At 40.3% G+C, this 15,178-nt stretch overlaps 1 protein-coding gene across 3 annotated transcripts in view; it reads right to left on the reverse strand.

Annotated features, from left to right (window-relative positions):
• The window catches only part of IMPG2 (interphotoreceptor matrix proteoglycan 2), a 91,995-nt gene that overhangs the window by 35,589 nt on the left and 41,228 nt on the right, over positions 1-15,178 (reverse strand). For 2 of the 3 annotated variants that reach the window (XM_073664683.1, XM_073664681.1), the window contains 2 exons: positions 1,509-1,558; positions 1,270-1,352 (listed from right to left, as the gene is read on the reverse strand). In XM_073664683.1, coding sequence (XP_073520784.1) covers positions 1,270-1,352; positions 1,509-1,558 — 133 coding nt within the window. Of the gene's footprint in view, positions 1-1,269; positions 1,353-1,508; positions 1,559-9,383; positions 9,553-15,178 lie in introns of those variants that run through there. The other variant, XM_073664684.1, reaches the window with a different exon arrangement.

Genomic DNA, 15,178 nt, shown 5'->3' on the forward strand with positions numbered 1-15,178 from the left:
CATTTTGCAAATATTCAATATTAAAGCTAAAGAGAATCCTTTGTCAACAAAAAAAAAAAGTTGTGGATTGGATAAAATCAGCTGATTAGCGTAGGATAGGCTTTTACAGTCAGCAATCAGCTGTTATGGCAGGGGTAAGCCACAGGCAGCCACACACTGAGCAGCTACACCGATATACAGCACTACAGGCCAGACAGACTGGCTGCTCATTTAATGCATGGATGCTTTCAGCCCACCAGAGCAAGAGCCATTCTTAGGCTGGCCATACACATTAGATGGCAGCTGGCCGCACAATGTTTCGATTAATAGTCATCTCAACCATAACTTCCATACATAGGAGTGTTCTCTATGAGAAATCCACCAGATGACACTTCGACCAGAGGCTTACCTCAGGAAGAACAATGCTATTGGTAGCCCGAAATCAGACATGTCTGTCCGATCTAGATATCTCTCGACCATCAGTCAGATGCCGTCTTCATAGACATTAGACCATCGGCCAAACCAATCGATATCGGCCACCATTAGTCTAATGTGTATGGGGGCCTTTATTCTCCTATTCTTCTGGCACATTGAAGGAAATGCCAAGTAATGACCTCCATCCCAACACCTAAATATCATGTCTTTATCTCATAATAAGGTATATGGACTGCAGTTGTTCTTACAGGACAGCTATTATACTATTGAAGGATATGTTTGGCACCTGAAAAAAATATTTATTATTTTCTAAATTTCGGTGACATATATGACGGCTTTCTGACTTAGTTCATTGGCTAAGAAGGTCCCCTTATTTGCCTCTGAATCAGCCTCGAAAGAAGTTAGATTAGCTAATGAACTAATCCAGACAGACAGCTTCCTTCATGCCAAAACACGGGGGAGGAGAAGATCTCTGCAACCAGATCTTGTACAGTTATGTCACAGCTTACTAAGTAGCTCAGAACTTACAGTAAAAGAAATTCTACATCCATGACATTTTTGAAGTTTTTCATTTGCAAATCAAACAATCAAGAGCTTTTTCCTTGCCTTAAAACATCACTAACACAATAAGTTACTTAAAATAGATATATAGTATAATTATTTTAATCTACAACTCAGTATTCCACAAATTCTGCAACTGACCCGACAATGTAGGACACTATTGGATTTATGTCAGATTTTTGGTCCCAGTTTACATTTCTATACCCTTAATATAAAATATTAATAGTATTTTTCACGTTCATAATCCAGAATATTAGGATTTATTTGTCCTATATACAGTATGTGTTCACTTACATCTTCTTCGGTTTGTTTTTCTGCCAGAAAGGATGTCGATGAATAGTTCTCAATAGATAATTTTTGTGAAGTTACTTTGGCTGCTGCAAGACAAGCAAATTTAGTTTTAGACTTTGTATGGCATGATGATATAAGCATTCTCTCATAAGTTTGCAATGCCTTCTACTAAATATCAACTGAACTGGGCTGTGCTATCAAAATCTGAACTATGAAAACATCATGTGTAGATCAATTAGTACCTTGAGCTGTTGTACTGTCCACGGTTTCAGGTGCTGATGTGACATCTGATCTGTAAGGTATTAAAAAAAAAAAAAACAAATTTGACATAAGAATAAAAAAAAAGAAAATGTATAAAAAAAAAACTAAAATGTATCACAATTTTATATAGCAGCATAATTTTTTTTTCTTTAAATTATCTACAATATAATGTAAATGTCAGCCTGAAAGAAGAAATCCAAATAGAAAGTCAAAAGTTGTAATTTGCTTGTAATACACTGAAATAACAAAAAACATTGCCTTCCAAAAAACATTTTTAAAAACAATAGCTAGAAGAAAAAAAAACAGAGCTGTAGTAAATCCATTTTTTAGTCCAAAATGGACTTATTGTCAAGATGTACAAATGGTCACAATGGTAAATGAAAAGTTAAAATGAGACAAAGTTTTATCATTATGTTTGAATCATAAGCTTCCATTCAAGTAACATTTTTCTAGGTTATTTATTTTTTTCATTCTAAAAATGACAACGGTGTTAATAAAAGTGGCAATAAGAAGTTCAACTGCGATGGTTGTTAACATTAAAGGGAATCTGTCAGTAGAATCAATCCTCATAAGTCGTCTATATGGACATGTAGGTCATAGGAAGCTTAATAAAATGATACCTTGATATCTGCAATCTCTTATCTTATTCCAGAGAAATCTGTGTTTTTCTCATAAGTAAATGAGTTGTTCAGGACTATGGGCCGGACACTGATCTGTATGAGAATGTGCCTCCAGTGCTTGTTTTAAATAAAAGGGAGCGATACCAGTGTGATGTGTGATGGCCGCTCTCTGCTCTCCTGATCTCACTGCAGAGCTGTGTGTGATTATAACTGACACATCTGCAGGTTCCTCTCAGCTTCAGCTTCCAGCTCACTGACAGACAGGGCTGCAATATTGTTGCAATACAGCAGAGCTGTGAGAGCCACAGCAGCTAACATGTTTTTAGGAGACAAAGTTCAGTTCTGCTGCTCTGTGTTAGTTACATGTCTCACACTGGTAACACCCCTGTTTATTAAGAATAATCTGCGAGGTCAGAGTGTCATGCAGATCTGTGTCCGCCCCATAGCCTGGAACAGCTCATTTACATATAAGGAAAACATGGATTTCTCTGGAATAAGACACAAGATCGCAAATATTAAGGTATCATTTTATTTAGCTTCCCATGACCTACATGCCCATATAGATGGCTTAGGAGCGGTAATCCTACTGACAGATTCCCTTTAAATAACCTAATAGTAAGCGGTTCTTCTGTCAGCATCAATATCAAAGTAACTTTTCCCTTAATTTTCGGTGAAGATAATTCAAACATTTTAAGACACTATGTAAATGTAAGATACCATAATTAATATTACAACTAATATGGCTGTCCATTCTGTTGTCACTATAGCAAAAATTACAACCACAATTAAACAGAAAACTATCTGCAGTAATGCACATTATCAAAAAAATGATTTCTCTTCGGCTACTTATCTAGCATCTGAAAATCACAGGAGACACAACGTGTGTGCTTGATAATGCTTTAGTCTGAAAAGCTTATACTCTACCTTCTAGGCTAAGAATACATATTGTAGCGTACATAGTACTTGACCTTTATTAAACCAATAAAATAATTGGTAAATCAGTGCACCAAACAATATAATACATAAGCAAAAAAAAGATAAAAACCTTACAGCCAGGGTATAGCTTATGCCAGCTGATTGTAAGGAGCCATGCCTATTAGTAAAAGTATTAGGACGCTAATCTTGCTGTGTGAGGGCATGATAGCACTTAGCAATTCTACACCAATTAGTATGGATAAATATATTCTATTCCATGGTTTTATTAAAGGTTTTCATCCTGAAAAAAAACAGTTGCGTCTAGCGCACTGAAGAGTAGGTTTGATTACCACTTCTTATGCGAGTACTGTAAACCCAATATACCATTATCGACCATAGTTACTTCCAGAACTGTTGGTGAGAAACATAGAGCATAGATTAGGTTTGCAATTGCACATTCTGATAATGATGGTTGATTAAGATGCCCGTGTTGCAGACAATAGATCATCTTGTACTATAAGGGTACCATCAACCTTACGTCCCTATTAGGACCAAAGACCATTTAGTTCCTCCCAAATCAGTGTAACACAAGGAATATGAACAGTCATTAATGACCCATAAGGGACAGTTGGGGTCAGCACCCTATGCATTAATAAGGACCTCAAATTTATCCAATACAATGTATTGTATTGTTTTGTGCACTGATTTACCAATCATTTTAATGGTTTAATAAAAGTGAAGTATTATGTACTCACCAAATCATTTCTCTTTATCTAGCATGTGATTTAGCATGTGATTTACCGACATTTGGCCAACTCTAAGATTCATAAAGATGATAATGTGTTCATCAAAGTTGATTACCGATGAAGTTTGAAGGAAAAACAAATTTGAGGTGGACCCAAAAGATGCTGCACAAAGCAATTTTTGATGCTCCAAATAAAAAAAGATCCTAGCAGAATATATAGGCAAACTGATATCACAGTGGCTGGCACTGTTGCCTACAGCACCAGAATCTTGAGTTTCAATGTACCTATGACCATATAGTAAATGAGTTTGTATGTTCTTTCTGTGTTTGTATGGGCATGCTTTGATACTCCTTTTTGCTCCCACACTCTCTAAATATACTGACAGGTTCCCTTTAATAGAAGACCAATTAACCTGTCAGTTGATTCATACAGTGATTCCCAAACAACGGGCAGCATGAATCAGAGCTTGTCTGCATAATTGCATTCAGATATGTTTTTCTCTGCAATGCTTCAGCATCTCTCCCATGTATATACATCGGAAGAAAACGGTCAATCAAGCTGAGCTTGCAGAAATAAGATGGATGCCTGGGGGTGGTGACGGACTAATCTTGTCTCTCCTTATAGTCCCCAGGCACCTTTTCAAACTGTATTTTCTCTGAAATGCTGGAGTGTTTCAGAGAAAAACATTCTTGGCTCTAATCATGCAGCTAGGCTATCCATGGTTTGGGCAGCATGAATCAACTGAAATGTTCCCTTTAAATTGGACATAGTGTGTAAAAATGCTGAATTCTTGCTACAAAATATATTATCCATATACATGTACTCTTTAAACTGTTTGAATACTTTCACTGCAAGCAATTTCTAAGAAATCATCTGCATATAATTTGGTAGAAGCAAATCTATGACAACACTCAATACCAGTAAGTAAGAGTAAGCCAAAGGTTGTAGGAGCCAGCAATATTTTGGACAATGGCATGGGAAATATCCCATGGAATTGATCCACAAATATTAATAGATTAATAGTAGAAGAAGGTTAACTTAGTTATCCTATGAACACAATAACATGAGTAGAAGAAGGTTAACTTAGTTATCCTATGAACACAATAACATGTTAAGACCAGAACAACTAATTCCCAGTGCTGTCCTAAAAAGAAAGATGAACACTGGAATTAACATTTATTTGCAATTGACTATTTGGTATCCCTAACGTTCTCACACAGCGGCCATCAAATGATACTAAATATTTTAATAGGAAACATTTGCTTTAGTAGATCTAATCAAACAGCCAATGGATCCATCATATTTTATAGGAGGTCATGGATTGACAGTGGTACTCAATCTGATAATTAAGAGTGGCAGTCAAAATAATTTGTCTTTTTTTTGTCAACTCAATGATCTCTAAAGCTGGTAAATTCACGTAAGAAAATTGACCTGCTAAATCCCCGTTATAGGCACATGTGTCTTAGTAATGGTTCATGTTATTTCTATGACAGGGATGGTCTTATGAAGGTGACTCGCCCCCTGGGCCGTGGGGCACGCGGAACCGGGCGATAGGGAGACGTTGGGGGTAGTAGTGGTGGCGGCCCGGTCCCGCGGCTCAGGGTGGTCAGGCCAATGGTAGTCTGCTACGTGCTTTAGATAATGTCCGACTACGCCACCCGTGGATTGCGATTATTAGGAACCGCCGCTGCAAGGCAGTCCGCTGGGGCTGATGATGGGTGCAGCTGAGGTGATGTGACTCCCCACGGGAAGAGTGCAGCCCCAGGACAGTGTAGTGGATGCTGGGAGTGATGGTAGTGAGAGTCCCAGTGCCGGTAGTGCCGGAGGAGCGAAAAAGCACACAGACAACGTACTGCAGTCCAGCGTCTTTACTCACGGTTAATATCCAAGTCACTTCAGCTGGCAATGACTGCCCGAGCCGTGCTGCGTCCACCAGGTGTGGGGCTCGGTCAACTCCCAGGCAGTTCAGGAACATGGCACAGGACCCCCTTTTTATCCTTTCTCTGGCCTGCCTCACCAGTGACCCACTTTTGTCCAGCTGCCGCGGACCTGTGCGGTTAAACGTGGGCCCCGTCCTCCGCTGTCCTATATGGTGCCTTCCTAGCAGGTTTGATGAGGTGTCGCACCAATATATGATCACGACGACCGGTCTTTGGCTGAGGGTTGTTTCTCCTCCACCAACTTGGGATCCGGTACCCTTAATCTGCCTGACCCTGCACCCTGGATTCTCGTGGGTTCTTAGGGTCCCTTCCACCTTCTTGTTCCTGAGCCCTTCTGTTTCTCTGTCTCTCCTTCTTTGCAGTTCCTTTCTGTTTCTGTTCCTTTCTCTTGGAGCTAAGATGAGCTAGAATCTCAGCTCCCCTTCACCTCCTCCTCGGCCTCTTCTCTAGGCCCACTTCTCCTTCTCCTCTCAGGCTCCGGCCTCTTCCCTAGGCCTGCCTCTGAAGCAGCACTCAGCCTGAGCTGCTGCTCCCTGTCAGCTCTCCTCTCCTCACAGACTGAACTGAACACTGTTCTAAGATGGTGCCCACCTTTTATACCTCCCTCTGACCATGAGCCCAGGTGACCAGCAACCTATGGGCTCCTACCTACGCTCAGGAACCAACCCCTATCTGCCCCTACAGCACTGGGTGTTCCACCCCTCCCTCCCCACTCCAGCAGGGACATGGTCGGTCGTGCCTGCACTTCTGTCTAGTGGGAGCACCGTTGAGCTGTCCCTGGGAAATGGGGTGTGTGTGCTGCATGCAGCTAACTGAGCCCTGGTCCATTCTCCATCCTTACCTGGGAGTGGAATATCACACCTCTGGTCTGAGGTGCAATACCCCTGTAGCGGCCGAGCCCTCGGGGCGCTACAAAGGCAACCCGAGTCCAAATATAGAAACCTATGTATTTCTCATGAATGAGCTTACTCATATCTAGCCAGAATACTCGTTCATAATCAAGCAGACACATCTGTTGAGCGCCAGTTGACATACAGTCCTGCTCATCGTTATTGGCACCCATGAAGTTTAAGTACATAATATGGAATATCTCCTGAAAAAAATTAATCAAGTGAAAGTTTTCTGTATAGAGCCCTCGTGTTAAATACAAAAGAGCAAATGATAAACAATAATTTAAAACAAAAAAACAATGGGAGAAAAAAATAGAAAAACCTAAATCTTGCTGTGTCACTGGTATTGGCACCCTTTACATTAATTTTGTATGGAAACACATTTTGACTCACCTCTGGTAAATCACAAAAGAGATTCACCTGTGATTAATTGTCGGCGCCCATGTGACATGAATTAGCCAATGAATGATGACTTCAGTGTTTTCAAAAAGCCATATGGTAGACCCTGTTTCTTTGTTACAATGGCAAAGACAAAGGAGCTGTCTGAGGACATCAGAACTCCAAACTCAAGACTTCCAAAGGATATAAGGCCATTTCCAAAGACATTGGTATTCCAGTTTCAACAGTGCGCAATGTTATTAAGAAGTTTGCCAAGCATAGAACCATCAAGAACCTTCCTGGATGTGGGGGAAAGAGGAAAATTGACAAGAGATGTCTTTGAAGGTTGGTGCGAATGGTGAAAAAACACCATGCCAAACATCCAAAGACCTGAAGGCCAACCTGGCACAGTCTGTGGTCAGGGTTTCAACAAGTACCATACGCTTAACACTAAACCAAGCAAAGCTTTATGGGCAAAGGCCAAGGAAGAAACCATTGCTGAAGAAGAGACATTGAAAGGAACAACTGATTTTTGCCAAAGAGTACCTTGACAAACCACAATCCTTCTGGGAAAATGTTCTGTGGACAGATGAAACAAAAATAAAGCTTTTTGGCAATGCAAAGCAGCAGTTTCTTTACAGATGGTGCAATGAAGCTAATAAGGAAAAGAACACCTTATCAACAGTTAAGCATGGTGGAGGATCCATAATGCTGTGGGGTTGCTTTGCTGCATCTGGTACTGGAGGCCATATCACAGGAATCATGAAATCAGGAAATTATCAAGAGATTTTAGAGCAAAATATCCTGCCCAGTGTAAGACAGTATGGTTTAAGTCGAAGATCATGGGACTTACAGCAATACAAAGACCCAAAGCACACATCCAAAAGTACACAGGAATGGTTGAAAAATAAAAAATGGACTGTTTTAAAATGGTCAGCAATGAGTGCTGACCTCAATCCCATTGAAAATCTTTGGGGTGAGCTGAAATCTGCCATTGGGAAAAATAACCCTGCAAACATTCAAAAGCTTGAACAAACTGCAAAGGAAGAGTAAGAAGAAAATTCCAGCTGAGAAGTGCAAGAAGCTTATAGATGGCTACAAGAAATGTTTGGAGGCTGTCAGCAAAGCCAAAGGGTGTGCAACCAAGTATTAATTAGGGGTGTCTTTATTGCTGCACATGCTGTTTATTCTGTTTATTCTTTGAAATTGCAACATGGAAATTGAAAAACAATGTTTTATTGATGTATTACTTTGGACCACTAATTAAAAAATCCTAAGGATATAACTTTGGAACATTTCCATTTATTTCTGAAGATATTGTACAGTCTATGAAAAAAATGAAGGGGTGTCAATAATGGTGAGCAGCACTGTATGTTAATGCTTTCCTATACCCTTTATTTATGCAGCTACTACCTGTAGGTTCTGAAAAGATAGGTGAGAATTAAACACTTTGGTCTTCAACATGTACTTACCATTGGGAATTCCAAATAATTCAATAGACACAAAACACATTTGGAGTGTGACCCCTCCAATCAGGTTCCAGAATTCAGGATTCCCTTAGTGTCTCCCAACAATACAATCACGGTGAGCAAGGTGTACTACAGCACCAATGGGAGTGCACCAAATGATATCAGACCTCCCCCCCCAGTGATGGCGGAAATTCTACATGGTGATAAACTCCTTTTCCCATGGTCAGCACAAAATGTAGTTGGAATCTCACATACATCATGCCTATTTCCTCCCTTTGTCCATTTCCTTCCCCCTCACTTTTTAACTTTTTATCCTCTTCTCCTGGGTAGAGAGGAATATCAGCAGAATGAGAATCTTCCAAAGGTTGATGATTAATTGTTCTACATACCCTTTGCCCTACACATTAACATAGCTAGTTTGCCCACTAGCATCCCCATACTAAGTGATTTTGACATGTCTCATGACATAAGTTTTTTAAGTCCCATGATAAGTTGGCCATATAAACATAAACATGCCATGAAGGGATGACATTTTTGATAAGTGCATGATAAGGACTATAGTTTGCAGAAAACAAATAAAAGTGCACAGAAAATAAACAATTCAATACACCAAAATAGTGCAAAATTACATTAATTAAAAATAAAGACAACAATGAGGCTTTAACTGCCCTTGAAGAAAGTCACAATAAATATAATGCTGGACCACTCAAGACACAAGGTAATACAGATTCAGTGTACACTCACGACCAGTCAGGTGTTCTGATATTCTATTCAAGGGTCTCATAAAATAGATATCCCCAATTAGGTCACCATGGATCAGTGTCCGCTCCTCCACAATACACAACATCCAGGGAAATAATACTCCAGTAATACTTCAATAGGACAAACAGATACTTACCATAGTGTAAAGCAGTAAGAACTGATTTATTAGTCCAATATATTTTACTCACATAGATTAAACAATGCTTTACGAATATTTAAAAGTCCATAAAACAGCATGGCTCATATCTTGTCCGACCCAGAGTTTTGCACTTCTGTTTTTTGCTGAGAGCATCAAGAGACAAAGTCAGAAGGACAAAACATTGCGTCGGGCACTATATATGAGGTGTGCAGTATTGTTTGTTTAACCTTTGTTTAGATATACATTGTCATCTTGTGCAATAGTATAGTGTGTCTTTGTTAATATTAACTAGCGTATGTGTCAAGAGTTCCAGTATTGAGTCATCTGTGGTGTACAATAGGCCCCAGATGATTGATGACCACTACTACTTGGCTGAGCATTCATGTCTTTTCAACTGGGATGTAGGAGAAAGCTGCTGCCAGACTTTTCTGGTAGCAGCTTATCTTCCATTAAAATAAAAGTATTGGCAGTGGCCCAAACTTTTTCACCATCCCCCTGATATAATCTGTTTGGCCACTGCCCCACTATCAGTATTCGGTCAGTATTTTTTCCCAGGAGTAGGAGCCAAAACCAGGTGAGGAACAATCAGAGAAAAGGTATAATAGAAACAAGTAACCAATTCTGCATTTATCACCCACTCCTGGTTTTGGCTCCCACTCCTGAGAAAAAATACTGACCGAATACTGACCAAATACTGATAGTGAGGCCGTGTCCTTTGTTGAGATTCAGAGTTTTTTATTATTGTAATTCATGCAGTCCAACCAGAAAAATAAACGTTTCGGTCACAATTGACTTTCATCAGTATTGCAGACTGCCAATGAAAATGTGCGTGGCTGAACGGCCTGATGATTGGCCTGTCCCACTGAAATGGTGGGTTTGGATGACTTTTATTTAATGTATATGGGGGTCTTAAGAATAGCAATACACTAGAAAATACAGATATGCTATACCAAGAATGAAGATGGATTTCCCTGTAGATGACAGATATCTTGCAATGTATATTCTTTTAGTAATCAGCACTCTCACAGTAAAATATATCACTGAGGTCAGGGTCACATGAGCATAGATTCTCTTATGCGAGAGAATGAGATCAATTATATAAATGACATTCGGATTAAACTCTGATCAGAGTTTGAGCCGAGAGGCTGCATAGTGTGATCCAATTCTCTTGGATGAAAGAATCATAGCATAGGTGAGGAGAAGATAGAGAACAAAATATTCCATCTTCTCTACTCTGAGTCTGTGGAAATTGGACTGTACTCAGATGTAATCTGAACACAGTTTGAGGTTTTCTGTGCACCCATAAACTTACATGGGTAAGTGTGATCCGATTTGTGCAGCAACTCACAGCCCGTTGTGATTTTTTTCTCATGCTAAATCAGCATGAGAAAAAAATGCTGATCAGCACTACCCCATAGAATAAAAGTGATTCAAGTGCTATCCAATAAAACATTGGATAGCAGTCGTCTGATGTATACGTTCTTGTGACTGATACTTATGGTATTCATTGGGTGCATTTAGGCTGTGCAATGTAATACTATTTACCAGCATCCATTTATTATACTGATGACTACAGAAAATGGTATTGCTTCAGTGTCATTTGTAAAATTTTACATTGTTTAAAACTGCTTATTTTCTTAAAGGGGTATTCTCTTGTTATTTAATTGCTTTAGTTAATTAGACAACATGAAAATAAGCAAATATGCAATTTAATTGCTTTTTTATCTGCTGTCATTCTCCTGCAATAAGCCTGCATCTTAATAGCATACAGCTTGTTTCTAAGAAGCTGTGTCACCAGGGGCTAGCCATGTAGTGCAGTAGTTACATTTCAGGTAAAGAGTTAACTCTTAACATCCAAGTCAGCTCTCTCCAGCTCACTGATTTCTATACAGCAATTATCTGATCATCTCTCTCCCTCCATCTCAGATCCTGAGCTTTTATGAGTCCTGTAGAGTCACAACCCACAGCCCTCAACAGCTGCAGCTTCCAGAGCAGTATTCCTAATCATAGCTCTCACTTTCCTAAGCCATGTGCTTGTTTAAATGTCCTGTTATCTCTTTAAATAATTATAGTGATAACTGACCGGAACTGTCATTCGAGGAGGATTGCACTCCACCCAAGCAACTAGGAAATAAAGAGACTTTAAGGCCATGTACCCATGTAGCGTTTTGTAGCATTTTTGCGGCGTTTCTACGGCCGCAAAAATTCTTGTAAAACCGTCTGCCATGTAAAGCAATGTAAATTCGGATGTGCTGTGCACATGATGCGCTAATTAGCGTGCCGAATTCGCATTGCATTGCAAAACGGTTGGTTCTTTCTACAATGTAAGATAACTGTATAAGTAGTAATACTTTGTAACTTTTACAACAAACGTGGAGGTGACAGAAGCAGCCACAGAAATGCACAACTTGCACTATTTGCATTGGTGACATTTTATTTTACTATTTTACTATAGCTGTGGATTTTATACTTGTATTCTAGTTTTATACTTTTTATTATTCAGTAATAATAATAACAAGGACGCTAAAGACTTTACGTTCAGATTAATACGTTTTCAGATCGTCTGCTGTTCATGTGGACAGATAGGACATTGACCCAATGTTAGCCTATTTGCTAGATCACCAGAGTTCTGTGTGAAAAAAATCACAACATGCCCTAGTCTGGTCCAATTTACAGACCAGACTAGTTCATGTAAGTAGCAGGCAGCTCCTACACCAGTCAGTTACTTGAACGGGAATACAGAGCTGCACATGTAGCCAGTCAGACCTGCAACTAGAAGACGTAACTGGTTCGATAAATTCAGCGGCCTGCATGAACATAGCCTCTAATGTATTGCTTCCCACTGGGCAGGGTTGTTATGTTGGAAGCTAAAGAATATCTCTCCTAAAAGCAAATAGGATTTCACTGTAATATTTCTTATATCTGCTAAGACTATGAGCTGCTAAACTATATCTTCTTACCTGCAAAGATGAAGCCACAGAGCAATGTCTTTTCTGCATGGCATTCAAAGTAAAATAAAAAGGTCTAAACTTCAAGAGGCAGCAAAAACTTGACATTCATTCATTGTAACAAACTGTAAGCGACCATCTATGCCATATGCATCTCTAAATGTTCTTTACATCTGGAAACATTCACCAGACTGATCAATTCATATCTACTAAATGTAAAGTTCACTGAATCTATCATGATGACCATGAAAAATGATTTGATGAAAGTCTTTAACAGCTGCAATCTAAGAAATCATATTGATTGACCAATCAAATTAGTGGGCTTATGAGTTAGATCAGACCGGGCTTATTGCATGAACATCAAAAGGGGCAAAGCTTTACAAAAGGCCACAGATGGGATTGGCAAATTTGGTGCTTTATATGGGCATCCCGTAGAAAGTAATTCTGTCAAATGAAAATGGTATCTTATACTGTTATGGGTTCATTAACTTTTGCTCAATCTATTACAAAAAAAACTTAATTTTTCTGCAATAACAATTAGCTTTAATAGTTTTGTGATTATACTAATAGAGGTTGTCCACTACAATAAATAATGCCCCCATCGATTTAAACAGTGGAAAGAAGTGTTTTTGTAAATACCTTCCATTGTCATTTTTGCCTGTGAGCAGTGCTATCGCTGACCACTCAATGGGCATCACGTGACCCCCGGCTGCAGCCTTCTCTGACATCCGCTGATGTCACGTCAAGTTCGGGGAACTCCAAAGGCGTGACCTATTGGCATGCACCCCCCTGAGTGACTGGGCTGTGGGCGGCGTTTCACCGCACGTCACATTCCATTATCCTGTGCGTGCTTGCGGTCAATGAATGCAGATGAGAGAGAAAGTGCGCGCTGGATGCTTGGCTGTGACGTGCAGTGAAACCCCTGCCACAGCCCAGTCACTCAGGGGAGTGCGTGCGACTGGGTCACGCCTCTGGGTTCCCGGAACTTGACGAGACATCAGTGGATGTTAGAGCAGGCTGCAGCTGGGGTCACATGATGCCCAGTGAGTGGTCAGTGATAGCGCCGCTCACAGGCGCAAATGACAATGGAAGTTATTTACAAAAGCACTTCTTTCCACTGTTTAAATCGATGGGGGCATTATTTAATGTAGTGAACAACCTCTTTAATATTTGTAATTACAGTTGAGGACGATGTGAGAAAATATAAGCTGTGAGGCAGTGAGAGGGATCATATGCGAGGGCGGTATGTGTTTCCAAGGATGTGCATAGAGGCATATTGAACCCGCTGGAGTGCATTGCTATCACAGACACAGCTGAGGTTGCAGTGCAGAATAAAAGTAAAGTTTGAACTTGGTCAAGCTATTTGGCTAAGTTGGATTTAAATAAACCCGGCAAGGTCTTTTATTCTTGGAGTGGACTACAGGATGGCAGTGGGGCAGTCCACTCCCTCCAGCCCGGGTCTTACAAGTGGCTCATGGCCACAGATTCCTTCTAAAAACCTGCAGCAAAGGTTTGGGAGGGTCAGTGTTGGGATTGCTAGAAGCATAGCAGGAAGCTCTGCAAGCTTGTGTGAAGCTGAACACAGGCTGGTGAAGGTAACGTATATGATGCACCCTAAGTGACACTGCGCGGCCGTCTCCCACGGCAACATGTTTACAAGGACTGTGTGGATATCCCGGCTGCGATCCGGAGGACAGCTTTTGCTTTTTACTTGTGAGTTTTTTTGCCAAATAAAGCCATTTAAGTTGGACTTTCCTTGGGTCACTGCCTCATTACCGCACAGTTTGAACACCCCCACACTACAAAGCCAAAAGAGATGTTTTATGTGACAGTAGTAGAGATGAGTAAATATTTTGAAATTCAAATTCTCCAACTTCACCAAATTTTACCCCAAAATATTTTCCACTGCAAATAAATTTGTGCGAATCTCAATACTGGAACGCTTGTAATTGCTCAGAAAATACATGTGGGGCAGAGGAGAGAGAGGACCGGACTGACAATAAGAGCTTCCACTCTAAAGGTAAGAGAGAGAGGACCCTGCAAATCATAAGAGCTTACACTCTACAGGAGAGAGAGGACCCTGCTGTCCATTAAAGGTTACACTCTACAGGAGAGAAAGACTTACCCAGTGACTCTGGAGATGGAAAACGACTCTTCCATACAAACCATGCTCCACTATGAGATGTCATAGCTGCAAGTCATTATGGGGAAACCCATATGGCCACACAAAATGAGGTTAGCCCGCTCCCGATGCTTTAAGCAGGGCGGAAAATAGGTGCCATGCAAGGTTTTTTTTGTGAACCATGAATCAAATAGCTGATTATTTGAATTTACCTGAAACTGGAAATTTCAGGAAATTCAATCCACTGTGGATTAACCCGTTCATCTCTAGCTGTAGACTCTCTTAAAGATTACCAATCATTTACTGAATCAGAGAACATATTGCAGTTACATGATGGCTGTGGCTATGATTCTGCTCTCAGCTGATAAGCCTGGCTGAGACACCTTATTGCAGGTTGTATGAATGAGATGTTGGTTGACAAACATCTCTCCCGAATTCCTCTTACACATGAGCACTCAGCAGCAGATTAGAGAGCCTGAAAATAAAAAGATTGGTCATTGGAATTAAAACTAACCAATGCTTGTCTCCTCAGACATCATTTGTAATGGAAGAGGCGGGAGGCCTCCACACACATCAGGTGGTCGGCCATTCTCGCTGAAAGTGGTAGATTCACCCAACTTTCATGTAATGTGTCTGGGGAACTTTAGGGAGGTTTAACACATCCAGCAAGAAAAGAGAAGTTTATATTTCCTTTCCCTCTTAGATCCACTTCTGGCTTTGGC

The sequence above is a fragment of the Phyllobates terribilis genome, unplaced genomic scaffold, assembly GCF_046119375.1.
Source record: "Phyllobates terribilis strain yellow unplaced genomic scaffold, ASM4611937v1 Scaffold_2__4_contigs__length_985480577, whole genome shotgun sequence".
NCBI classification, from domain to species: Eukaryota; Metazoa; Chordata; class Amphibia; order Anura; family Dendrobatidae; genus Phyllobates; species Phyllobates terribilis.